This window comes from Fimicolochytrium jonesii, assembly GCF_025526975.1.
Source record: "Fimicolochytrium jonesii strain JEL569 chromosome Unknown EV422scaffold_1, whole genome shotgun sequence".
NCBI lineage: Eukaryota > Fungi > Chytridiomycota > Chytridiomycetes > Spizellomycetales > Powellomycetaceae > Fimicolochytrium > Fimicolochytrium jonesii.
The window spans coordinates 230,999-254,934 of NW_026515668.1; the positions used below are offsets into that span (position 1 = coordinate 230,999).

A 23,936-nucleotide genomic window follows, 5' to 3' on the forward strand; every position below is an offset into this window, starting at 1 on the left:
TCGACACCGTCAGTGGCTGCTAGAAGTACTGTACACTACCTCGCAAGTATGCTCATAGCTGGCCGTCTTTGGATTTGCTCCTTCCGCATCGGAGATGTGAACGCTTCAGGTCACATCCATCGATGCCGCTTCCTTAAAGGTCGTGCATTCCTCTCGCATTCGCCATAGAAAAGCTGGTGGTGGGGAGGAGAAACCAGGGAATGCGAACGCTAATATGCTCCTCTCTTTCCCAGCTGGTCGCATGAGTACCACTACCCTGGCCACTATCGCGGGCAAGCCGATGAAATCTACCCACCCTCCGACAACTCCACCAGGGCCGAAACCCTCTCCCAGCGTGAAACCCTTCAACCTCTTTTGGGTAAATGCCGTCCTCGCACTCGCGGGCACCGTAGTATACCGCATCAACACCTCCTACGTCGTCGCCGCCGCCGAGCGAGGCGAAATACACCCGCTGACGACATGGCTGACGCGGTGCACGAACCTGATTTATTCACGGCGGAGCGGACGCATGAGGACCATTCGGAGTGGCTCGCGGTGCGGGAGAGGGAGGCGGATAATCTGCTGATTGTGCAGAGTGCGCATGAGCCACGGCCTTGTAGGATTCGCTTCCCGGCATGTTTGAGCGGGCATCGCATTATTTGATTGATGTGGATGTGTCGGACGTAAAGACTGGGTATTCGTGGCTTTCCCGAGGCACAGATAGATGGGGATCGAGGACACTGGATTGGTATATTTGGATTCGGCCGCAAATAGGAATTGATTGGCGCGATCAGACTGGACGGACGCAATGAAGATGTGAAGAAAGCGCCAATCGAGGCTTATGTATCGAGGCTTTCATCGACCGTAGCGACGTCGACCGTAGCCCAAAATTCTATTCTTGATAGTCCTTCCCAGACGAAGTCCGTCCAACACTTTGATACTACGCCGTCGGCCGCTTCGGGCCAGGCGCCACAATAATCGACAAAACCTCCTCCAAAACCCACGCCGTCAGTCCCCAAATAGTCTTCCCCTCCCCCACAACCCAATTCCTCACCTCCCTGCCCCCATCCCTAAACCTCTCCACCTTCGTCTCCATCCCCACCAACTCCTTCAACCCAACCGCAAACACCTCCCCAACCTCACTATCACTAAACCGCATCGCCTTCGGATCCACCGGCATCTGCACATGACACAACACAGGATGTATCAAAATCGTATGCGTGCGGTCGGGCATCGGATGGAACACCCCCAATGGCGTCACATGCACGGGGTCAATGAAGATCTCCTCGTGCGTCTCACGCAGCGCTGTGGCGTACACATCTATATCCCCCGGGTCCATTGATCCGCCTGGGAACGAGATCTCGCCGCCGTGTCGCCGGAGTTTGGCGCTGCGGACTGTGAAGAGGATCGAGGGGACGGAGTTTACTGTGCAGAGGGGGATGCAGATAGCGGCGTGCCGCCATGTGGTGTTCTCCGGACCCATGTAGCGCCATTTTGTGGGCTTGGTGGTGTGGAAATGAGTTTGGAGACGGTTTTGGTAGATGGCGAGGAGGCCACGGTCGAGGTGGTCTGGGGAAGGGGTTGGTGGTGGGAAGCGGGCGCCGGTGCGATTTGGCAGGAATTGGGGTGCTGCAAGCGGTCGTGGTGGTGAGCTGGTGCTTACCGCGGGTGGTGGTTGTGACGGTAGTGAGGATGGCGACCCTGCAGACATAGCCTGTGATGCGGACGGCAGTTTTGAGGCAGCTGAGAACGACCTTCTGAATATCGACGGTGAGCAAAGGAGGGTGCTACATATACGTCGTGATCTTCTCGTTGGAGTTGGTGACGCCCGCGCAAGCATGACTCAGTCTCTCGTGCGGCTACAAGCGAAGCTTTGGAGCGCGGACGGAATCGCGGAATGCTCTTCTCCAGTTACCGGTAGGGTGAGAGAGGACGGTCCTCCTGCATGCGTATGTAAGATCTCGGGTGTGAGTGCAGAGTGCAGACTGCAATTCACAACTTGCCCCTTGTCGCTGCGCCGTCAGACCACGATCGATGACGCATCATTGCAAGGCATCGCGTAATCAGCGACTCCGACTACATTGTTCGCCCCAAGGCTTGCCCATTCCTATAAGCCTACCAACTGACCACCACTGAGCGAGGTATGAGGAATCACAGCAGCCGGCCTAACGATAAGAAGACACCCCGTCAACAACGTAGAAGAAAAAGTAGTACCAAAAAGAGCAAATCGTATTAAAAAACAAAATGCGAAAGCTGTAATGTCTATGGGTAACAGTAAAAACAAGAATCTATGGTAGATCTGAGGGTATACTCTAAAGCGACAGAGTAGTCTAGTGGAAAATCTACGCCGAGAGGATGTTGTGGTTCACGAGTTCCTTGCGGATCAAGCCGGCGATGATGCCGTGGGTCTTTTCGGTAGGGTGAACGTCCCACATCAACTCGGGGGATGCACAGGCGGACCACGTGTTGAAGTTCGTGATGTCCGGCTGCGTGATGCATGGTGTGGTGGCATTCTGGAGGGTTATGTGGTATCCGAACGACTGGGCGTTCAAGATGACATACGCCAGACTAACTTCCATCGCCATGGAGACAACCTTGATGTCCGGGTTCGCAAAGTCGAACTTGAGGATCTCTGACGCGAGGAGGAAGTTGTGAGTGACCCAGGGGAGGCCGCTTGCGGGGGGCAGGTTGAACACGACAATATTTTTAGCTCCCGCAGCTGCAAGAGCATTGAGCGAAGTGACGATCCCTTTCACAACTGTGGCGGGGGCAGCATCGGGCTTGTGGAAGTAATCATTCGCGCCGGACCAGACGGTGAAAAGTGTAGTGGCCGCAATGTCCTTGGTGAACTTGCCCTTGTTCTTGGCAACCCAGGTGGAGGTCTGTTGCACGAGACCGGGCATCTGGTCGGGTAGGTACTTCTCGCCGATAACACCCTGGCCGGGGATAAAGTTCGCGTCGGAGGTGGAACCGCCATACGCCAAGTTCTCGACGGAGGCGCCGAGGTTCTTGCTCAAGGAGTCGACCCAGTTGTTGCCGTTAGTCCACCGACCGTCTTTGTAGAACTTCTCGGGCCACAATGCTGGGTTTGCGGCCGTCTGGGACTTCAGGAGGAGAGCGCGGGAGTTGCCCGTGTCGGAAAGACTGTCACCGAAGACGACCATCTTCTTGACGCCGACCGGCTTGGCACTGAGGATCTCCCATGGCAACAGACCTAGAGATAACCGCCGCTCGAGGCTGTCGCGAGCAGCCAGGGTGGAGTGGATCTCGCCTTGAGACAGAGCGGTAGCGCAAAGCGCAGAAGACAGAGCGAACCCAAGGATGGCGAGGGTGGACTTCATGGTAGCTGTTGTTGGTATTGAGCTGTTGGAATGAAAGTAGGACGGGAAGACGGATGGCACCCCCGGCTTTTATCCCGATGTGGGAGCATTTGCGCAAAACGAACGATCTGCCAATGCCGACCATACGCGCAAGAGCAAACCACGCGCGCACCCCCACACGCATAGCAAACTCCGGACTCTTTTCCGATAATTCCAAAGAAGTGTGTTCCCATTTGTGAGCACATTTCGAAGCCTGAAACCGTGGGCGATCCCTGTTTGTCGTCAAATACGCCTCTCTAAACGCTACCTCACTCCCTTTTGGGCCAAATTTGGACGCGAGCTTCGCGAATTTGGGTTGCGCTTTCGCGTAACCGCGGGTGAAAGCGGGCTGGTACCGCTGGGAACTGCTGGGATCGGGTGTTTGGCAGACAATGCTCCGGGATGTTTGGGACAGTTGTAGTGTGCCTGTTTTCGGTCGTCCATTGTCGGAACCTTCATCCGCACCGTGTCGATCAATTTCATTACTTCCCGAAAACACGGTGTGGTCCAGCCGCCATGCAGCGTCCACTGACCGGTGTTTGGCCGCGTCGCATGCGCCACGCTTACGAGGCGAGGCTTGAGCCTGCTTTGAAATTTGCGGACGAGTGCGTGGCATGTGTGCGTTCGTACCGAAGATAACCACAACCTGTACAGACACATTTTCAGCTTCCTTCATTTTCAAATGTCCAAATTAGCTCTACCAGCAGAGAGACGGGCGGGGATGAAAGAATACTGTGACTACGATTATATATGCGTATATTAGATACTGTTAATGGATATATGAGGGGTACTATGTGAAGCGGTTTCTACGCCGTATGATGGATGCAAGAAAGAGTCAAGGCCGCGGTCGTATGCGTTGGCGGGTAAGGTGTGTGCGTTCGGATTGTGGGACTAGAGGTGTGTTGGGAGGCTTTATTGTCTGCCGGCCTTGTACATGGCGGCGATGCGGGCTTTGTTGGCCTCAACAATCTCTTTGCGCTTGAGTTTCTGCGCGGCAGTCTGTGGATAGGACAGATGGATGAGGAAGCCATATTTGGCGGCGCGTACAATATCCAAGCAAACTATACATACCAGCATCTGGTTCTCCGGTGTCCACAACTCGGCATCAATGGCAATGTGTCCAAGGATCTCCGCGGGCTTGAATCCACCGTTCTTGGCCATCGTCCTGAGGTCCGCCAGCAGCGCCTTCAGGATCAGTGGGCTCTCGCACACCTCATCGAAATGACCGGGGACGCCCAACTCCTTCGCGAGCGTCATGATCTCCTTCTCGATAGGGTTAACGATCGCGACGGCGAACGCCTCCTCGGAGTGGGCGTACACGCAGATGTTGTGGGTGTAGGGAGAGGTCTTGTACTGCGACTCGAGCTTCTCGAGAGCAATGTACTCGCCGTTGGAGAGTTTCACGAGGTTCTTCTTACGGTCGATGATGGCGATCGTGCCGTCCGGGTAGAACTCGCCAATGTCGCCCGTCATCAACCACCCGTCGGCGGTCATCGTCTCGGCGGTCGCCTTGGGGTTCTTGTAGTACTCCTTCATGACGGAGGGTCCGCGCATCCAGATCTCGCCCTGGGGACGTGGTCGGTTGGATGGGTGGTAGTTGGTGTCCTCGACGGCGGCCAGCACGATCTCGACGGTGGAGGTGGGTGGTCCGACACGACCCAGCATCCATGGGTCGGTGGGGAGCTGGATGACGTTGGCGGCGCAAGTTTCTGTCATGCCGTAACCTTGGAGGATGGGGCAGACTGTGCAGGTCATGAACTTTTGGGTTTCCTTGGGCATGGGGGCACCGCCGGAGATAGCGTACCGGAGACGGCCACCGGTTTGGGCGCGGATGGGCTTGAAGATGGTGTTGTCCAGGAAGCCGGTGGGGAGACCGTATTGGATCAGCTGCCACTTGAGCGCGACGGCCAGGTCGAAGATCCGCCTGACGTTGGGGGACTTTGCCTTCAACTTGCCCATGACGGCCTTGCGGATGCTGTAATTTGACAAAATCGGGATCAGATGAATACCGGAACTTGCTTGAGCTTTCCCTCAATCACGCCAAACTCACGTTTCCCAAACGGCGGGCACACCAGCCATGACAGTAGGGCGAAGTTCATTCAGATCGCCCTTGCAGTTACGAACGCTAGCGTCCGTCAGGGTGCGAACACTTCCGTAACCGATGGCGCATCCACAAACGAGCGCAAGGTGCTCAGTAACAAGTTCCAAAACGTGGGCGAGAGGAAGGTAAGCAAGGTAAACCTCGCTGGTGGTGGGGAGAATAATGTCTCCGCGGTCCTTTGCGCCAGCAACAGCAGCAACAATGTTGCGGTGAGTCAGAACAACACCCTTGGGGTTACCAGTAGAGCCAGAGGTGTACATGATGACGGCGGTGTCTTCGGGCTTGGGGGGGACGGTGTCGACGGGGAATTCGATTCCGAACGCGGCGATTTGGTCGATGTGGTAGAGGGCGTAGTGAGGGAAGGTCTCCTTGATACGGGCCAGCACTTTCTCGTCGGCGGTTCCATTGTAGATGATCCTCTTCAAAGATGGGACATTGGCGCCAACGCTGGGCATGATCTTGAGAAGGTCGGCGTTGGTGAACAAGGTGGTGATCTCGCACTCGTTCAGAGAGAATGTAAGACCTTCCTCTCCGAGAGTGTCGTAAGCGGTGGTGACGGCGATGGATTGGGAGAAAGCGGCGTGAGCCATGAATTGCCAGTCACGGCTGGTAGCCGCGAACAGGGTGAGCTTGTCACCGGCCTTCAATCCAATGTGCTGCAGACCACCTCCAAGCTTGGCGACGTGCTCCTTGACTTCGGCGTAATTCATCCAGGAGTATCCGGACAGCTCGAAGAAGTTCCACTTCTTCACCTCAGTGACCTGCTGTCCACCGATCGTCTTGATCACCTCCTTCTCCTCCGTGACCACGCGAATAACGGACCGAGCTCCCATAGCGGGACGGGTGGGGAACTGCTTGGCGGCATGGAGAATGATATCGTGGACGGTGTGGACATCGGGATGGGGACGCTCGTTCAAGGCTTTTTCCGAGGTCAGAGCACGACGGGCCCGACTGCGAGTTGTTGTGGCCTGGCCGACCTCGACGGACCGAGGCTTGCCGTGGTGCAAACCGAAGAGGTAAATGGGGAGGAGGAAAGCAATCGCCACCCAGGCGACGAACAACGTGAAAGCCATGGCGAAGGTCGAGTGGATCAGATGTAGGCGGGTAGAAGGCAGCTAGCACACACAACACAGGGTCTGAGGAAGAAAAGGGGCGAGGAAGGAGGCCGGATATATATACGCTCGTCTGTACACCCGCCTATGGCTGGAACCTCCGACGGCGGCATAATAATGTGGTACAGAAGATATCTGCGCAAATTTACGATGACCTTTGCCCGGTTCTTGCGCGACAGGCCGCCGCGGCCGGGCCGGCGAAGACCGGAATCATGGAGGCATGGTAGTATTACGATTTACTAGTAGTAGCCTGCGGCGGTCCAAGAAACAAAATGCAGCGCAGGATCCACGAATGTGAAGGTTGCGGCCGCTTTCAAGGCAAGGACCATCTCAACGCGCATGGTTTCTGTTGAAATTTCTCTCGAAATGAACATACGAGACGCGTCCGCGCACAGTGCCCCCCCATGTGCGTGGGAGCCTAACAGCTCCTACTCCAAATTTTCGCGCAATTTCCTAATGTACATATTACTGCGATCATCACCTTATCTTCTAGCGTGATGTCCATTGCCTGCGAGGGCCTCAAGAAAGTAAGAAAAACATGGTATGGTATACTGGTTCTCGAGTCCGGCTAAAATACTCTCAATCTCATGCCAAACGTTGGATTCATTTGTAAGTAATAACAGCGGATACAGGGACTCATAAATCTTTGTTGTGGCTATTGGATCTGAAGGTGCTCCAGATCTGAAGGATTCTGAAGCCTTCTGGTCCAGCCTTCCGTCGCTTCTACAGTATTAGAGGCGGCATGTACAGTATATACTGTACGCCCCAAATCTGAGGTTTCCCGGGATGAGTTCTCCGAAACAGCTACGACCCGTGCGACGGCAGTGTGAAGCAGCACATGCTACTGTTCATGGCATGGAAGCCCAACTCTCGTCGCATACGGCATTCCAACAGCTCAACCATGACGACCTTGTTTATGCCGCCACCGCCAGTTCAGACATGATTGCCGAGGCTGATAGTGTCAAAATGTGTCGCTTTTCGACGCGTAGACGAAGCTGTGGAGATGACAGACAGTGCGAGCAAGAATCGAAGGCCTTCCCACAAGTGGTATATGTATGTACGGCTCGCCCCCGCATTACGTACTGGAGACACAGATTCACAAGCGTATCTTCAGGACGACGGTTTATCTCTTCTAGTCTTCGACCAGCCCTGAAGCTTCACTGGAATAGAATGAACCCGAAAGTCACGATAGGCGTGGTGACTCGCAGCCAGTCCAGGGTCTTGAACGGGGTGGCACAAAGCTTCAGGTGGATGGAGCCGCCATCATTTTTCCTCCGAGTTGGATTTGAGTTGGAGTTTCTGAACGTGATTGCGTTTAGGGTGACCAAGCGTAAATCTCAAACCGATGCTGGGAAGTCAACCAAAGCAGTGACGGCTAAGAGGGCGAAGACTGCTAGCCCCGATGTATCTTCTTTACAGCCGGCCGATGCGCCAAAGGCGGTAGGCGCCGAAGAACTGAAAACAGTTCCGGCGGCTGTTGCAGAAAAGACCGCGGGCATAACAATACCGAGGAAGTTATTGGATTATGAGACGGTGGTGGCACATTTGACCCGGCAAGATCCCGCGCTGGCAAGCATCATAAAGGCGTCGGCGAAGAAGTGTCGGATATTCGGCGATTCGGGCGATGCAGGAGCTGAGGGCAGACAGTTGGACGCTTTCAAGGCGCTATGTACCGCGATAGTCTACCAAGTTAGCACACTCAAATTCTCTCTAGTTCATCTACCACACTCTGCAGCTACTTACTACTGCCTCTCTTCGACAGCAACTGAGCGGAAAAGCTGCCTCGGCCATTTTGAAGAAGTTTCTCAGGCTGTTCGGGATCACATCTGAGGAAGGAAGCGATAAAGAAATCACCAGCGAACGGAAGCCAAAAATTTTTCCCACACCACAGGAAGTCCGCGTTATTGATGTGCAAACCTATCGAGACGCAGGGCTCTCATATAGGAAGGTATTCACCATCTGTTTTCCGGTTGCTCCGTCGTAATCATTGACCCTCCTATCTACCAGGCGGAATACCTGCATTCCCTTGCCGATAAATTCATTGATGGATCAATAACAAGTGAAGGGCTTCTGAACATGGACGACGAGGAGATCAGCAAGCTGCTTTGTAGTGTCAAAGGGATAGGACAGGTGCGGCACACTCAGGCTGAATGTCCTTACTTCGAATTCGAGCTCATCAGGTCATTCACTTTTTAGTGGACTGGTGAGGCGTTCACGTTCGACTGACTTTCGGACTTTACTTCTGTCTGACATCGCGTCTCCAGTGGACATGTTTCTGATGTTTGATCTCAAGCGTCCCAACATCCTACCCGTTGGCGATCTTGGCGTGCGGAAAGGCATGAGCCAGCATTTCCAAATGAAGGCAGGTGCTAAGAAAGGGAACAAGACGAAGAGCAGCGGGGTTGCAGGCAAAGGAGTGTACCTACCGACGGTAAGCTTACTATAAGCGTAGAAGGATCAGATCATCAGCATGTTTCGAATGAAAACGTTCCCTCAGCCCGAAGAAATGATAGAAGCCGCCCAGGTATGGGAGCCCTATCGGTCAATCGGGGCCTACTACATGTGGCAACTTTTGGACATCAAGACAGTGGAGAAAGAAAAGTAGCGATCCGCCCAACATTTTTGATAAGGACGATCGTAGAGTAATCAAGTACAGTAACATAGTAGCGACTCAGCATGATAGGAGGAGATCATACCCAAGAGGACAATACCAAGTGGAACGATACTTCGGTCTTTTTTGTTTTCCTTTCATTTTGCTCTCAAGTCTGTTGTTATAATGATGCTTATTCCATCAAGGAAATCCAGTCTTCTGGAAGATGGCTTACCCGGGGTGTCTTCGACAAGGTGTCATCGTTTGTGTTGCCAAAAAGCTTGACCTGACCTTGTCGTTTTCCTCATAATACAGTATGACATCAGCAGGGCGGAGCTGTCAATGGAACTGTCAAAATCAGTAGTTCTTACGCCCCCGCCGCGTCGAAAATCTTCATCTCTCGAACTTTCGGAAGTCTACATAACCTCATCTTCGGATTTCACTATCATCGTTTACTTCGGAACTCAACATCCATACCCTACTTCGGATCTCTATCATCGAACTCAACATCGGATTTCCACTCATCGTAAAGCATCGTCAAGCTTCTAACTCACGATCAACAGAATTGTTCATTATATCATCGACATGCTAGATATCATCATCTCTATACTCTTCTGCATCATCGAATCCCTCATTCGAGGCACCGTTGCTAACATCGCTTCGCCGCTGTTGAGCGTTTATGACACGATGTCGAACAAACTCTCGTCGGCCTTCTCTGCGGCTCTTTGCATTGTCGGAGGGCCGGGGCCCCTCGAACCCCACCTTCCGCACCGCGACCGAGCTATTCTTGTCACCGGGACCAGTGCCGGCATCGGCCGCCAGGCCGCATGGGCACTAGCGTCCCAGGGATACACGGTCTTCGCCGGGGTGCGAAAATTGAGGGAGGGTCAAGAACTACGCCATGAATTTCTCAATGCTCAGTTTCGGGAAAATATAGTCGCGGGACCATGTCCCATTGGCGAAATTATTCCGGTCGTCTTAGAAGTAACAGACAAAATGTCTATCTTAACGGCCAAGAATACGATTGAGAACGTTCTCCGCGGCCGTGGCGGCAAGCTTGTTGGCGTGATAAATGTCGCCGGGTTGATTTTTCTATCACCTCTTGAAACGACGGATAGCAGCGAGGTTCGCCGTATATTCGATGTCAATTTCTTTGGCGTGCTGGACGTCGCGCGGACGTTCTTGCCTTTGCTCAAGAAATCGCGCGGTCGCATCGTGAATGTTGGTTCTGCGGCGTCGTTCCTCGTTGCTCCTGCGGCTGGGATCTACTCCGCCAGCAAGTCAGCCATTGGATCGGCCACTGAAGCTTTGCGTATGGAGCTTGCAAACTCCCATGTCGGCGTGTCATTGATTGAACCAGGTAGGCATTCCGTACAGGACTTTGCGTTGCTTACATTTCTGACTAACCGGTGGTGTTTGCCTTTATTAGGTGCTATTCGTACCAGAGCATGGGACGTGGCGGTCAACACCTTACCCAAGTACAATGCTGATCTCCAGAACGGAACAGCCGGAGCCAGTTCCGGGATTGGCTCAGACGGCGTTTACACGAAGGCCACAGCAGAACCATTCCAAATCGGTGAGCAAGACGCAATTGGCCCCGACGGCAATGATTATCCACGCAAGGAACGCAAATACTCGGTAGACTTCGCACAGTGCCACCTCGGCTGCACCAACAGCGGGAACGGCGACGGCGCTCAGGTGTGCAACAGGGATGCGAGCTTCGGCATCTTCAGCCATGAGACTGTAAACAGCAAAAATACGGATGGTACGAACGACAAGCATATCAGCGGCGGCGCAGGCAATCTTCAGACCGCGAACGGGAAGAAACCCAAGAAGTCGAAACGAGGTGGTGCGCGGCCCGCCCCCATTAGAGCATCATACGGCAAGCATCAACCGGAAGCTGAGCCCAAGTGCCCAATACTGATCTGCCCGTCATCGCCTCGGTCGCCTGTGGGCACGTTGGCAGAGTCCGAACAGAACGCGACCATTCTGTGGTACGCTCCTCTGTTCAACCGACTCGAAATCGCATACAAGGCTGGGATCCTGCTTGCGTTCCCACCTAAGCATGTGACGCAGCATGTAGAGCATGCGCTAATGTCGCGATTCCCGCGAGATCGATACCTGGCCGGTGCTGATGCGAAGATCGCGGACGCGATCTTGACCTTCGTACCCCAAAAGATTGTCGAATTGGCGATTCGTTGGTTCCTGTGGTGAGGCGGTGGATTATTCTCGGTTCCCTGACGCTGTCATAATCGTTGCGTTGCGTCACTCTTCATGACCACTCATCCGCAAGCGGGTCTCCTCTACATTGTCGCTCTACATACATCTTTTTTCCTTCACATTTCTTTATCCCGCACGAAAAGTGAGAACGGGACGGCGCCTGCGGCCCTTTGCGTGCTTCTTTATGGCTGAAGCATATACACATTTACGTCGTCAAGGCAACAAATTCTATGAAATGCCCATACACGAGCTCTCATCTTACTGGCTGGCGACTACACCACCATGTCGTTCCCACCTAAGTCGACTGCGTTTCTTGGGGCCATCTTTTCCGACACTATACACTAGCTATGCAGGGTTTCTGCCCTGCCATGAGCGGTCAAACACCAACTCTAGTTGGAGCACAATGGTGACGGGCCTTGCAACAGTTCAGTCATCGCCATCTTTCGTGAGATCGACAACATTCTCATCATGAGTAAGATCAATGCACGTCGTCCGACTCCTCTTAAACGCCGTCCGTGCGGCTTTCACATCCATCTTTCTGAAATTCAACCGATTCTTTCCACAATCCACGGGCATCGACGCGGTCCTCAAGAATCCTGGTGGCGATCTCGTTGGTATTCGCTTCTTCTCCAAATGCTTCTCATCAACTCCTTTCAAGTCCGCAAACCGCTTCATACCGCCATCCTCCAGCGGCCGCAGATATCCTTGTCCCAGCTCCTGTAACTCGTCGAACGAGATCGTATCCTGCCATCCGCGATCGTTCCCGCAGATCTTAACGAGCCGTGGATGCCGCAGAACCCAGGGACCCCCCAATGGCTCCCGGACGAATCCGCCACCTTTCAATTCGACGGCGAACGGGTGCGGGAAAATGAACTCGATTTTGCCGCGCAAAGCTTTTGGACACGTATAAGTATACGGCACACTTGCTTTTGACTTTGACGGAGAGGAAGTGCTCAGAGGTACTCGATGCGGGGCCAAAGACCGGCAAAGGGCGATAAGCGTCTCACGGGAGAAGCCGGCTTCAAAGGCGAAGACGACACGGAAGTGGCCCTGTAACAGTCTGTTAGAAAAATGTCCAGCACTCGTGTGTTGTGCCATCCGGACCATCAGTGCTCACCTCATCACCACGAACATTGACTTGCTGATTGTTGGTCAGACATCCAACGAAGAACATATTCATTATGTGTGGGTGCTCGGTCAAACTGAGCTTCAAATAGTCGTTTCTTGGGCAGAATGCGCCGCCGACAACGGCAAAGTCAGCCGTGTCCCCATGGCCTTCGATATAGTCCTCCTTCAACTGAAAAAACATAGTTATTCGTCTGGAATATGCAGAACGCATTGTAAACTTCCGACGCAACGTACTTTGAGCCAGGAGCTTTTGCGTCCCGCAGAGTACGTGCTGTTGGCACCTTTGATGACCAGCCCTTCCTCCCGTTTTCCGATGGTCTCGACAAACAACGCTCTGAGAGCCTACTTGTTATATGGTCAATCAAACCAGATCCCTTGAAGCGCGACACTGCGACCTGTACCTCCGTGTGCTTGGCGCTAAGCGCGCCTTCAGGGACATCAAGTTCCCGGGTTTTGGAAAGACGTGCCTACTCGAGAAGATCAGCAAACGGGGATGAAAACATTTCAATCCCGATGTAACGCACCCAATTAGGAATCGGCCGTATCAACCGCCGCAATGCATCTCGACGTTGAGCATATGGCCTGAAAGTCCAATCTGCGCGTGTGAAGATAAACATTAGCGAACGATGTGAGAAGGTTCAAACATTTCGTCATACCCTCATCATCAAGGTATAATATGTCAAAGAAGACGATCTGAAAATGGCGCCTCCCGGACAAGACGCCGTCATCAGGGGCTGACAATCTGCGATTTTGGAAGTCCAGCCCCACGTCTTTTATTGTTCCGAAGGCTTCAATGCTCTGAGTGTCTTCGTCAAACACCAGCAATTCGCCTTCCAATATGCATGTGCGGCATGTTATTTGGCCTTCAAATGGCTCACATTGTGGCACGGGACCGATATTCGCAGGTCGACCAAGCGCTGCGCGGATGATACTATGTGGATCTGAGTAACCCATAACAAGGTTAATGCACGCAGCATATCGACAGAACTTACTCATGAGTTCTCCACCTATCCATCGTACTATTCCTCCCACTTTTCGAGAAGATCGTGATTCGCCCGTTATCGTGAACATCCATTCCGAACTCCACATGAATCTGCATCCGTTCTCCATCATATTTGATCTCCGCAAAGCACTTCGTTTCCCCTTCCTTCTGCATGGTGAGCAGGGCATGGGCAGGCGACCGGGCTTGCTGACATTGCATTACTGTCAGACATGTATGAAGCCGCGGCTTGCCATATTGGAGCATGGCGGGCAGATAGTGGCCGTCTGATGGGCAGCCACTGACGCGATCCCGCAGAAGACAAATGAACCGGCTGGAGGTGAGGGCGAGGTCGGTCTGCCTTGCATGCAAGGTGTAGAGAAAGGGCTGATGAAGAAAGATTGATGAGTGCCGGCACCATTCTATTCGGGAGATTGCCTACTCACATGGAAGGAGTTGAGAATCCCACGCCAGGTATGGACTATGGACAGATCCTTCAGAATGATCCGAATGAGCCTGCGGTTGATAATCAATCGGGTCCATCTCCTGCTGCACACAGTTGTCAAATGCTCATGAGTGCTTACCATTTGCACTCTCTCGATCTTTGGCCCCGAAAAAGGTCCTCCAACACCTTCCTTGCCGTACGACTGCCTCGCTTGGGTCTCACTCCACCCTCGGTCGTGCTGTACCGTGCATACGTCGCCAGTTCATCAAGCAGCACGTTCACCTCCCACACGGTCATCGCTTTCCCTCCCGCCTCCGGCTCCTGCAACCTCACAGTCCCTTCCACGCATTTCGCGAAATCGCCCTGTCCAACACGCTCTACACCTAGGTATGCGTCGCAGTCTTTCCATCTGGTAAGTCGCGCGCCGCGACTGGTGCCTCCCAAACCGAAGACGGCCAGAAGGTGTTCCGCTAGCGATGGTTCGCGGAGATGATAGCGTCGGGAGATGTCTTGACACGGGAAAAGAAGGCGGAAGATGTCGTGGACAGCCAGTGAGAGGTGGTCGAAGCCGAAGGCGTGGAGCAGTTTCTAGAATTGATGACTTGTTAGGGGTCTGGATGTAAAGATCTGAAATATACTCACCTCCCACCAGATTTTGATAACTCGGCGTCGACTCTCTCGTAGTTGATTTCTCGTTAAACTTTTGGATGCGCCGTCTAGTTCCAGCTTATCCAAAAGGGTAGCGACAGCACAGAAAGGTATTGACTTGGCACTCTTATCCGCCATATTCTCTGCGGTTTTCCGGGCGGGTGGTCAACTGCGAAAGAGCAACGAAGCACACACTGATTATTTCCCCCCAGTGAGCAGCGCCTTACTAGTCGTCGGTGGCAGCATGTGCCTCTCAAGCTCAACAGATAGTTGGGTAGTCGCTTGTGAAAGGGCTTCCCCATTGCACACCTCAGGAAGGAACCGTAGTTCGGACACGTTGTCCGCAAATGAGTTTCGCAGCCACCCGACTCCCCATCCTGTTTTTTTTCGGAGTCCCAAGTGCACTACGCATATTTCTGCCATAAGATGGGACGAGACAGAGCGAAGCAAGCACATAGCACACACAATGATAGGGTATAATGGTGCTATTTGCTATGAAAGACGGCAGATATATGCAAGACGATGGAGGATATGAACAGTAGAGAAAGATACAAAGGGAGAAACAGAAAACAATAATTACAGGCGATGATATGTGTATGAACGTGCAAGTGTTTCTCTTCACTTGACGATGACAGGAACCCTCGCGCCCATTCCTACTCCACCCACTGCCACCGCACCGGAATCCGCCACAGGTCCCCTTCCATCAGCCGGCCAGGCCAGCGCTTCGCCAAACGCTTCTGCCGTAGGGTCGGCCCATCGCCTTCGCCTTTCTTGTTCGACCATACCGCCCGGGACAGGTAGGCGGGTGTTACCCATGAGGTAAACATCGATCTCACGAGCGGATTGGCGTCCTTCGTTGATAGCCCACACAATCAAGGACTGTCCACGACGGCAGTCTCCAGCAGCAAACACGCCGGAGCTTGCGGTAGCGTACGAGATCTGGTGCTGACCTTGTGCTGGCTGTGGAGCTTGTTGCGCTGGTGGCTGGTGCTGTTGGCCAGTGACGCCGGCGCCTGTCTTGATGTTAGTCTTATTGTCCTGCGCCAATTCCAACTGCTTGATGACTTCGTTCTCGGGGCCGAGGAATCCCATTGCGAGGAGGACGAGATCGGCCTTGACGAACTCTTCGGAGCCGGGAACTTCCTTCATCCTCCACGCGCCGCTCGTGGGGTCCTTCGTCCATTCGACCTTGACGATGTTGATACCAGCCACACGGCCCTTTCCGTCGGACACAAACTCCTTGGTCAGGACGCAGTACCGTCTTGGGTCGTTTCCGTGGTGAACAGCTACCTCCGCATGTCCGTATTCCATCTTGAAGACACGCGGGTAGGTGGGCCATGGGTTGGATTTCGAGTCACGCTTCGGTGGGGGTTGAGGGAGAAGTTCGAAGTTGACGATTTGCGTGGCTCCGTGTCTCATGGAAGTAGCGATGCAGTCACATCCGGTATCACCTCCTCCAATGACGACAACATTCTTGCCCTTGGCTGACAGGTATTCATCCTCGGTGATGTTCGACGTGGATCTTACATCTCCGGTGGAAAGGACGCGTTTGGTGTTGCGTTCCAGGAACTCCATCGCGAAGTGTATGCCGTCGAGGTTCCTGTTTGGCACAGGGAGGTCTCGGGGCCAGGTAGCTCCGGTGGCGACGAGCACGGCGTCGTTCTCCTCTCGCAGAGTCCGCGCCGAGACGGTCTTGCCCACATGTGCGTTTGTGATGAACTTGATGCCTTCGGCTTCCATGAGATCGATGCGCCGTTGAACAACGCCTTTGTCGAGCTTCATGTTGGGAATACCGTACATCAACAAACCACCGACGCGGTCGTTTCGCTCGTAAACTGTTACGAGATGTCCGGCCTTATTGAGCTGGTCAGCCGCGGCGAGTCCAGCGGGTCCGGATCCCACAATGGCAATGCGCTTGCCAGTGCGGTGCTTGGGAGGTGATGGCACAATCCATCCTTCTGCGAATCCGCGATCGATGATGGCGCATTCGATGCTCTTGATGGACACTGGTAATTCGTTGATACCGAGCACGCAAGCACCTTCGCAAGGAGCGGGGCAGACACGACCGGTGAACTCGGGGAAGTTGTTGGTGAGCAACAAGCGGTCCAAGGCCTCGCGCCAGTTGTCCTTGAAGACCAACTCGTTCCACTTGGGAATGATGTTACCGATGGGGCATCCGTTGTCAGATTGACAAAACGGCACACCACAGTCCATGCAACGAGCGGCTTGCGTCTTGAGCGCAGAATCGGGTAAGCGGGCGCTAATTTCCTTCCAGTCCTTGACACGCTTGCGGGGGTTGCGGTAGCGGTCGCCTTCGCGCTTGTACTTCATGAATCCGCGGACCTTATCGAGGACTTCCACGCGCTTCTTGGCCATCGACTCGTCCATGATACTGTCTTCCAAGTCCGCGACCTTGGGCTCGAGAGCTTTCATAATCTGGACTTGCTCGGCGTCTTCTTTGCGGCGGGGCTGCTCATAGTCGTGAATACCCTTTTCGGTCTCGAGCTCTAGCCTCTTCGCAACCGCTTCTTGCTCCGCGGCCTTTTTCTTTTCAAGGGCTGCACGGTAGTCCCTAGGGAAAACTCGAACAAACTTGGCTTGCTGGTTTGGCCAGTCGGCGATGATGCGGCGCCCGAGAGCAGAGCCGGTTGCGATGGAGTGCTCTTCGATGAGCGACTTGAGCCACAAAGATTCCTCGGCTTCCGTAACCCGATCGAGATCGACCATCTCCATGTTGCAGTTACGCTCGAAGGTGTCCGTAGCGTCCAAGACGTAAGCGATACCTCCGCTCATTCCCGCGGCGAAGTTACGCCCGGTTTCGCCGAGAATGACAATGCGTCCACCGGTCATGTACTCGCAACCGTGGTCTCCGACGCCCTCGACCACAGCCGTGGCACCAGAATTGCGCACAGCGAATCGTTCGGCTGCGATACCGCTGAAGAAGGCAGTACCAGCGGTGGCACCGTATAAGCAGACGTTTCCGACAACGATGTTCTGCTCAGCCTTGAAGACGGAGTTGGCAGGTGGGTATACGACAATGCGTCCGCCGGAGAGACCTTTACCGACGTAATCGTTGGCATCTCCCTCGAGGTCGATTTGGATACCTGGAGCGAGGAAAGCGCCGAGAGACTGTCCTGCGGAACCCTCGAGCTTGATGCGAATGGTACCATCGGGGAGCCCTTGCTCGCCGTGCTGCTTCGATACTTCGTACGATAGTGTGGTGCCGAGCGCACGGTCAGTATTGACGACCTTTTCGAAGATCTCTACCGGGCGGCGGTGCTCCAACGCCTTCTTAGCCTTCTCGATCAAGCCGTTGTCGAGCCTGAGGTCCAGCTTGTGGTCCTGCTTCTTTACGTTGTGCGTGGCAGCACCTGGTCGCAGCAGGAACGCCGGGGTGAGGATGGGAGTCAGATCAAGGTTGCGAGTCTTGGGGTTCTTGGCCGACTCGTTGATGGTAAGGTAGTCCGTGCGTCCAACCATCTCTTCGATGGTGCGGAAACCAAGCCGAGCCATGATGCTTCGGCACTCTTCAGCGACGAAGTAGAAGAAGTTGATGACGTCTTCGGGAGTACCCTCGAACTTCTTGCGGAGCTCCGGGTCTTGTGTGGCGATACCGACGGGACAAGTGTTCTATTGTAGAAGAATAGGATAATGAGTACAGATAGTTCGTCGGGATTGGCGAACAATGCGATTTAGACCTACCAAGTGACATTTCCTCATCATGATACAACCCATAGCAATGAGAGGAGCTGTAGCGAATCCCCATTCCTCAGCTCCAAGGAGACAGGCAACAGCCACATCTCTGCCAGTCTTGATCTGACCGTCGGTTTGCAGAACGACACGTCCACGAAGATCGTTGAGCACCAGCGTTTGGTGCGTCTCCGCGAGCCCAAGCTCCCAGGGCAATCCTGCGTATTTAATACCAGTCCACCTGGAAGCACCTGTTCCACCGTCGTGTCCCGAAATCAGGATGTGATCGGCGCGTGCCTTGGCGACACCGGCGGCAATGACGCCGACACCGACCTCGGACACGAGCTTGACAGACACGCGGGAAAGCGGGTTGGCGCACTTGAGATCGTAAATCAGTTGCTTGAGATCCTCGATGGAGTAGATGTCGTGATGGGGAGGGGGCGAAATGAGACCGACACCGGGAGTGGATTTACGGGTTGCGGCGATGCTTTCGCTGACTTTGTGGCCAGGGAGCTCTCCTCCTTCTCCGGGCTTGGCACCCTGAGCAAGCTTGATTTGTAGCTCTTCGGCGTCAGAAAGGTAGTAACTGGTTACACCGAACCGGCCAGAAGCGACTTGCTTGATAGCTGACCGAGCAAGCTGACCATCGATTCCCGGCTTGGAACGTGCGGGATCTTCACCACCTTCTCCCGTGTTACTCTTGCCTCCAAGCTTGTTCATGGCGACTGCGAGCGCAGAGTGGGCTTCGTAGGAGATAGACCCGTAAGACATGGCACCCGTACAGAATCGCTTGACAATGGATTGCCATGGCTCTACTTCCTCAATGGGGACGGGCGTAGCCACATCGAACCTGAAGTCCAAAAGCCCACGGAGCGTGCAGTTCTTGATCTGCTCGTAAGCGTTGCGAGAGTATGTCTCGTACGCCGTCTCGTTCTTCCGTTTGACAGCATCTTGAAGGTTGGCAATGCTGGATGGGTCGTTGATGTGGGACTCTCCTCCATCACGCCAGTGGAAGTCTCCGGGCTCGGGAAGGACGTCGAGGGAGACCGTCTCTCGAGAAGGCCATGCGGCTTCATGCAGAGCAAGTGTGTCGAGGGCAAGGATGTCGAATCCTACACCCTTGATACGAGATGCGGTGCCTGAGAAGCACTTCGAAACGACGGAAGGATCGAGTCCAAGAGCTTCGAAGATCTGGGCGGCCTTGTAACTCTGGAGAGTTGAGATGCCCATCTTCGACATGACCTTTCGGATACCGTCATTGCTGGCCTTCATGAAATTGTAGATGATCTTTGCGTCGGTGATGTCGTTCTTGATGATGTTGTCGCGCTTGAGCTTCAGCATCGCCTCGAGGGCCAAGTACGGGCAGATGGCGTCGGCACCGTAACCGAGCAGCACACAGAAATGGTGCACCTCGCGAGCTTCACCAGTTTCGACAATGAGAGCAATCTTGGACCGAAGACGGTTGCGAACAAGATGGTGGTGCACCCCTCCGAGCGCGACAAGAGCGGACAACGGTACGCGATCCGCCGAGGTTTGACGGTCAGTCAAGATGGCGATCTTGAGGCCGTCGTGGATAGCTTGCGAGACTTCGGAGCAGACACGGTCAAGCGCGGAAAGGTAACCGGCGGCTCCTTCCGCGCGCATGAACGTGATATCGATTTCCGCCACGGACCAGTCCGCACGGAACTGCGGCAAAGCCTTAATAGCCGCCAGCTCATCGATGGAAAGCATGGGCGACGGAAGGTGAAGCCGGTGAGCTTGACCTTCCTCGACTTCGAGAATGTTACCCTGGGGGCCGATGTAGCATGAGAGAGACATGACAATGTCTTCACGGATAGGGTCGATCGGAGGGTTTGTAACCTGCGCGAAGAGTTGACGGAAGTACTCGTACGGAAGCTTTGGCTGTCGGGACATGCAAGCCAATGGGGTATCGTAACCCATAGAACCAAGCGCTTCCTTTCCATCGGCGACCATGGGGAGCATGAGCATGTTGAGCTGCTCAATAGTGAAGCCGAAAGCGAGCATCCGCTTGTCGTGGGAAACGGAAGTCTCGTCGAGGAACCATTGCCCAGGTTGAGAGTGGTGCGAAGCGTGGTGCTGGTAGAACATGCAGACATCCGTCATCGAGATCATGTTCTCCTTGATCCACTTCGCATAAGGCTTCTGTGTAGCGATGCGCATCTTCAACTCCGTGTCATCGACCACGCGGCCTTCTTGGGTGTCGACGAGCAACATCTTTCCGGGGCGGAGACGTCCCTTGGTGGTGATACTTGCGGTATCAACGGCGATGGTTCCAACCTCGGAAGCGCAAATCATAATGTCCTTGTCGGTGATGTAGAAACGACAGGGTCGCAAGCCGTTACGATCCAACGACGCTCCGACGTACCTGCCGTCAGAGAACGTGAACAAGGCCGGACCGTCCCACGGTTCCATCAGGCAGGCAGCCCATTCGTAGAAGGCACGCTTTTCAGGCTCCATGTGAGGCTGATTCTCCCACGCTTCGGGAATCATCATCATGACAGCTTCGGGGAGGGAAACGGCGCCGTTCATGATCAATAGCTCGAGAACATTGTCAAACGCAGCAGAGTCGGAACCGCCTTCTTCGATGATGGGGAGCAAGGTATCGAGGTGGTCCTTGAACGCTTCGCTGCGCATGACACCTTCTCTAGCCCTCTGCCAGTTTTTGTTGCCTCGCAGAGTGTTGATTTCGCCGTTGTGCGCGCACCATCGCATGGGCTGGGCTCGATCCCAGGAAGGGAAGGTGTTGGTGGAGAAGCGCGAGTGCACAAGGCAGAAGTGAGATGCAAAGTCGGGATTGGTGAGGTCCGCAAAGTACGGGTAGACTTGGACGGGCGAGAGAAGACCCTTATATACCATGTGACGGCTGGACAAGGAGCAGATGTAGAACCATCTGATGAGAGTGAGGGCGTGGGTAGACTGCTTTCGAAGAAGGTAGAGCTGCCTTTCGAATTGCATCTCATCGAAATCGGCGGATGTGTTGTTGATATTGTTCATGGCAACATTGTTGTAGTTGATGGGGGTATTGTACATAGCGCCTGCGCCGCGTTGAACAGTAATGAAGGGTTGGTAGATTGCGGGCTCCTTGCTCTTGGAGGACGGACCGAGAATGCTGTTGTCGCGCGGGACAGGTCTCCAGCAAAGAACAAACAGTCCCAAGGAGCGAGCGATGTCTTCAAACTTTTCCTGGCTCTCTCTGATAACGGTTTCGTCCGGCTTAAAGTAGATGTTTCCAACCGCGTACTGGCCGGGAGGCGGCAGGACGATTCCGAAGTTCCGTTTCACGTCGGTAGCGAAGAGACGATGGGGGATGCCGCACATGACACCAGCTCCATCTCCATCGCGCGTATCAGCCCCAACAGCGCCGCGATGGGTCATGTTGCAAAGGAGGTTTCTCGCATCCGCAACAATTTCGTGAGAAGGCTGTCCTTTGATGTGACAAACGAAGCCTACACCACACGAATCCTTCTCGAATGCAGGATCATAGAGTCCCTGTGCCTGTGGGAGGGCACCTGCCCATGAAATGGAGAAGTTGCTATCCTGAACATCGTTCTGCGCCTTTCCAAGATCGGCCATTGAAATGGTGGCTGTTGCGTTCCGTTCGTGAAAGTACAAGGGTAAGGGTTGCCGAATTGCTATCACTGGAAACCTGCGCGGGTGAAGAAGCAGCAGATTTAAGATTTAGTAAGAGCCCGCAGATGGTTCTCACTGCATCGCTGTTCTCGACTTCATATTCGTCTCGCCCAGCCGATACACAAGACAGAAAGTGCAGGAGTGGGAAAAAAGTACCTTTGCAAGTAGTGCGAATCAATGTATTCACCGGAACGTGGGCTGTACGACTTTTACAAATGCAGCGCCCACGTTCAGTCTGTAATGTATTTACTGGTAGCTTTCGCGGATTGAAAGTTCCTGAGAAAGTTGATAAAAGCGAAACCTGTGCGTTCGGACAGGGACGGTGGAGAACTGGTCAGAAGATTGTCGTTTTGCAGACGGTAAGTGCTGAGCGCAACTGGACCCTACTCTTTGCCGGCTGTGCTGTGGGTATGGGCAAGACTGGGCTGCAAGGGAGTAAAGCACTCGATAGTGTATGGAAGATGCGGGTGAACGAAAGGGCAGCGATCTCGAAAAGATGGCGGGCCGGTGGTTGGGTGCGAGAAGAGAGGAGGGGAATGCGGCTGCGAGCTACGAGTATGTTCGACTGTGGGACGCAGGGTTACCGTTTATGCAGGATATCTCTTGTGGAAAAAAAGAATCCAGGAAGAGAGAGGAAGGAGGACAGCGCGGACGTTATGTATTTCATCCGAGCCCCAAATGTAATCATTGGTACAGTACGTATAATGCGGTGAGGCACTTGAAGGGAGACGAGGGAGATGGACATCAACCCAGGGATTATTATCGGGGGCGGCGATAACAACCACCGCATTTGCTGAGCCTTGGACCCCCATTCCTCCATTCCATTATATGTGGGTTATCGATGAGGGAAGGTGGGGTTGTGGAGAACACGAGAGATAAGGCATTGTCCCTTTTGGCACGCGTATCCATATGCCTATGACTGTGCTCCCACGGAAAGCCCCGAAACTTCGCACGCGCCGCTTGACATCTCCATCTCCAGTTCCCGGTCACAGCCCGCCCCCCGGTTTGAAATTTGGGTGTCTTTGGTGAAATGCACATCCCACCGGTCCTCAACTCATCAATGTACCACCTCAAATCCGCTAAAAGACTGCTGAACGGGGAACAGGCTTACGGTTGGCGCTGCGGACGTGTCCTTACCGCAGGTCCCAAAATGCACCATCGATGATGATCGAGCAGCAAAGTGACAGGTCAAAGTGCTTGCACGCCCAGGGTCCCGCTGTTTTGAGGGAGGCGTGGGGTAAACTTCACACCCAAGTTACTGTACATTTGAGTCTCCCAGCATCTCGCGGCAAACATGTTGCACTCACCATAATTGCGAACCTTCCCCGCGAAGTTCAACCACCCCCAATGCAGGGACGGCAACTTAAACAAGGAGACATGACTGCTTGATGTCCATGGTGCATTCATCCAAGGGTGTACTCCAAATCCACAGCCTCTGCATTTCCAGTGTTGCACCTTATCTCCTCCTTATCGGAGGGAATGACACATCGTCGCGTGGGGAGTGGTGGCACGAAAGGGTTGGTGCTATTACACACGGTTGTGGCTTTACCTTAATTCTTGGGGTTATCACATGCCTACGTGCGGACTGGAATTTTCCACACAAAGTTGAGACGCGTCGATACACGCGTTGCGAGCATCTTGTCCGAAACACTTGCTCCGAAGCTTGAAATGTCGCAAAGGTCACTACCTCCTTTCGCCATTGGTGCACACATAGGTTGCGGAATTCCACCTCCTCTGCGATGGTCGTATCATAGACATGCTTCGCGTCAGCAAATCTTTTGACGCTTTCTGTTTCTTCAAGCCATTGCATCGATTCTGGTATCGATGCCTATCGATCATTGTTTCATGTATGCTTCATCCCATCTAGTGACGGTTTCGGCGCATGCCTTTCCCAGGGCAACCAGAATGCCAAGTCTTCCCGCCCGTAGCTCGCCAGCTGCTGGTTCCAGAACAAGACCTTCTTCTTGCTTGACGTGTGCCAAGATAACACCTTTTCCCGTTCAAACCCCGACGGCTTCTGAGACGACCCAGCGG

General features: G+C 53.9%; 7 protein-coding genes across 7 annotated transcripts; 2 read left to right on the plus strand and 5 right to left on the minus strand.

Annotated features, from left to right (window-relative positions):
- Nucleotides 1-919: 919 nt before the first annotated feature.
- EV422DRAFT_491145 (NUDIX hydrolase domain-like protein) lies at nt 920-1,462 on the minus strand (the record flags this gene model as incomplete). Its single annotated transcript, XM_053067506.1, has 1 exon — nt 920-1,462. The coding sequence occupies one exon, from the start codon at nt 1,460-1,462 to the stop codon at nt 920-922; it is 543 nt and encodes a 180-aa protein (XP_052929848.1).
- A 728-nt stretch (nt 1,463-2,190) lies between these two features.
- Nucleotides 2,191-3,402, minus strand: EV422DRAFT_510791 (GDSL-like Lipase/Acylhydrolase-domain-containing protein). Its single transcript, XM_053068957.1, has one exon. It carries the CDS (start codon nt 3,318-3,320, stop codon nt 2,322-2,324), a length of 999 nt encoding a protein of 332 aa, XP_052929849.1. The 5' UTR covers nt 3,321-3,402; the 3' UTR covers nt 2,191-2,321.
- A 586-nt stretch (nt 3,403-3,988) lies between these two features.
- EV422DRAFT_551964 (uncharacterized protein) lies at nt 3,989-6,872 on the minus strand. The gene is made up of 3 exons (XM_053071864.1): nt 5,389-6,872; nt 4,410-5,313; nt 3,989-4,337 (listed from the first exon to the last, which is right to left on the minus strand). The coding sequence occupies exons 1-3, from the start codon at nt 6,510-6,512 to the stop codon at nt 4,251-4,253; spliced, it is 2,115 nt and encodes a 704-aa protein (XP_052929850.1). The 5' UTR covers nt 6,513-6,872; the 3' UTR covers nt 3,989-4,250.
- Nucleotides 6,873-8,289: 1,417 nt separating this feature from the next.
- EV422DRAFT_490608 (DNA glycosylase) lies at nt 8,290-9,156 on the plus strand (the record flags this gene model as incomplete). Its single annotated transcript, XM_053067475.1, has 5 exons — nt 8,290-8,499; nt 8,559-8,681; nt 8,748-8,754; nt 8,816-8,952; nt 9,049-9,156. Coding segments are annotated over 5 exons (585 nt in total), but the record flags the coding sequence as incomplete, so codon positions are not given.
- Nucleotides 9,157-9,391: 235 nt separating this feature from the next.
- Nucleotides 9,392-11,571, plus strand: EV422DRAFT_3723 (uncharacterized protein). Its single transcript, XM_053066743.1, has 2 exons — nt 9,392-10,501; nt 10,571-11,571. The coding sequence occupies exons 1-2, from the start codon at nt 9,727-9,729 to the stop codon at nt 11,353-11,355; spliced, it is 1,560 nt and encodes a 519-aa protein (XP_052929852.1). The 5' UTR covers nt 9,392-9,726; the 3' UTR covers nt 11,356-11,571.
- EV422DRAFT_592730 (uncharacterized protein) lies at nt 11,451-15,138 on the minus strand. Its single transcript, XM_053073556.1, has 10 exons — nt 14,556-15,138; nt 14,053-14,501; nt 13,915-13,984; nt 13,510-13,855; nt 13,146-13,430; nt 13,014-13,084; nt 12,891-12,956; nt 12,724-12,831; nt 12,479-12,658; nt 11,451-12,411 (listed from the first exon to the last, which is right to left on the minus strand). The coding sequence occupies exons 1-10, from the start codon at nt 14,697-14,699 to the stop codon at nt 11,788-11,790; spliced, it is 2,343 nt and encodes a 780-aa protein (XP_052929853.1). The 5' UTR covers nt 14,700-15,138; the 3' UTR covers nt 11,451-11,787.
- EV422DRAFT_3637 (uncharacterized protein) lies at nt 14,866-22,105 on the minus strand. Its single transcript, XM_053066672.1, has 3 exons — nt 22,059-22,105; nt 18,264-21,918; nt 14,866-18,191 (listed from the first exon to the last, which is right to left on the minus strand). The coding sequence occupies exons 2-3, from the start codon at nt 21,843-21,845 to the stop codon at nt 15,180-15,182; spliced, it is 6,594 nt and encodes a 2,197-aa protein (XP_052929854.1). The 5' UTR covers nt 21,846-21,918; nt 22,059-22,105; the 3' UTR covers nt 14,866-15,179.
- Nucleotides 22,106-23,936: the final 1,831 nt, after the last annotated feature.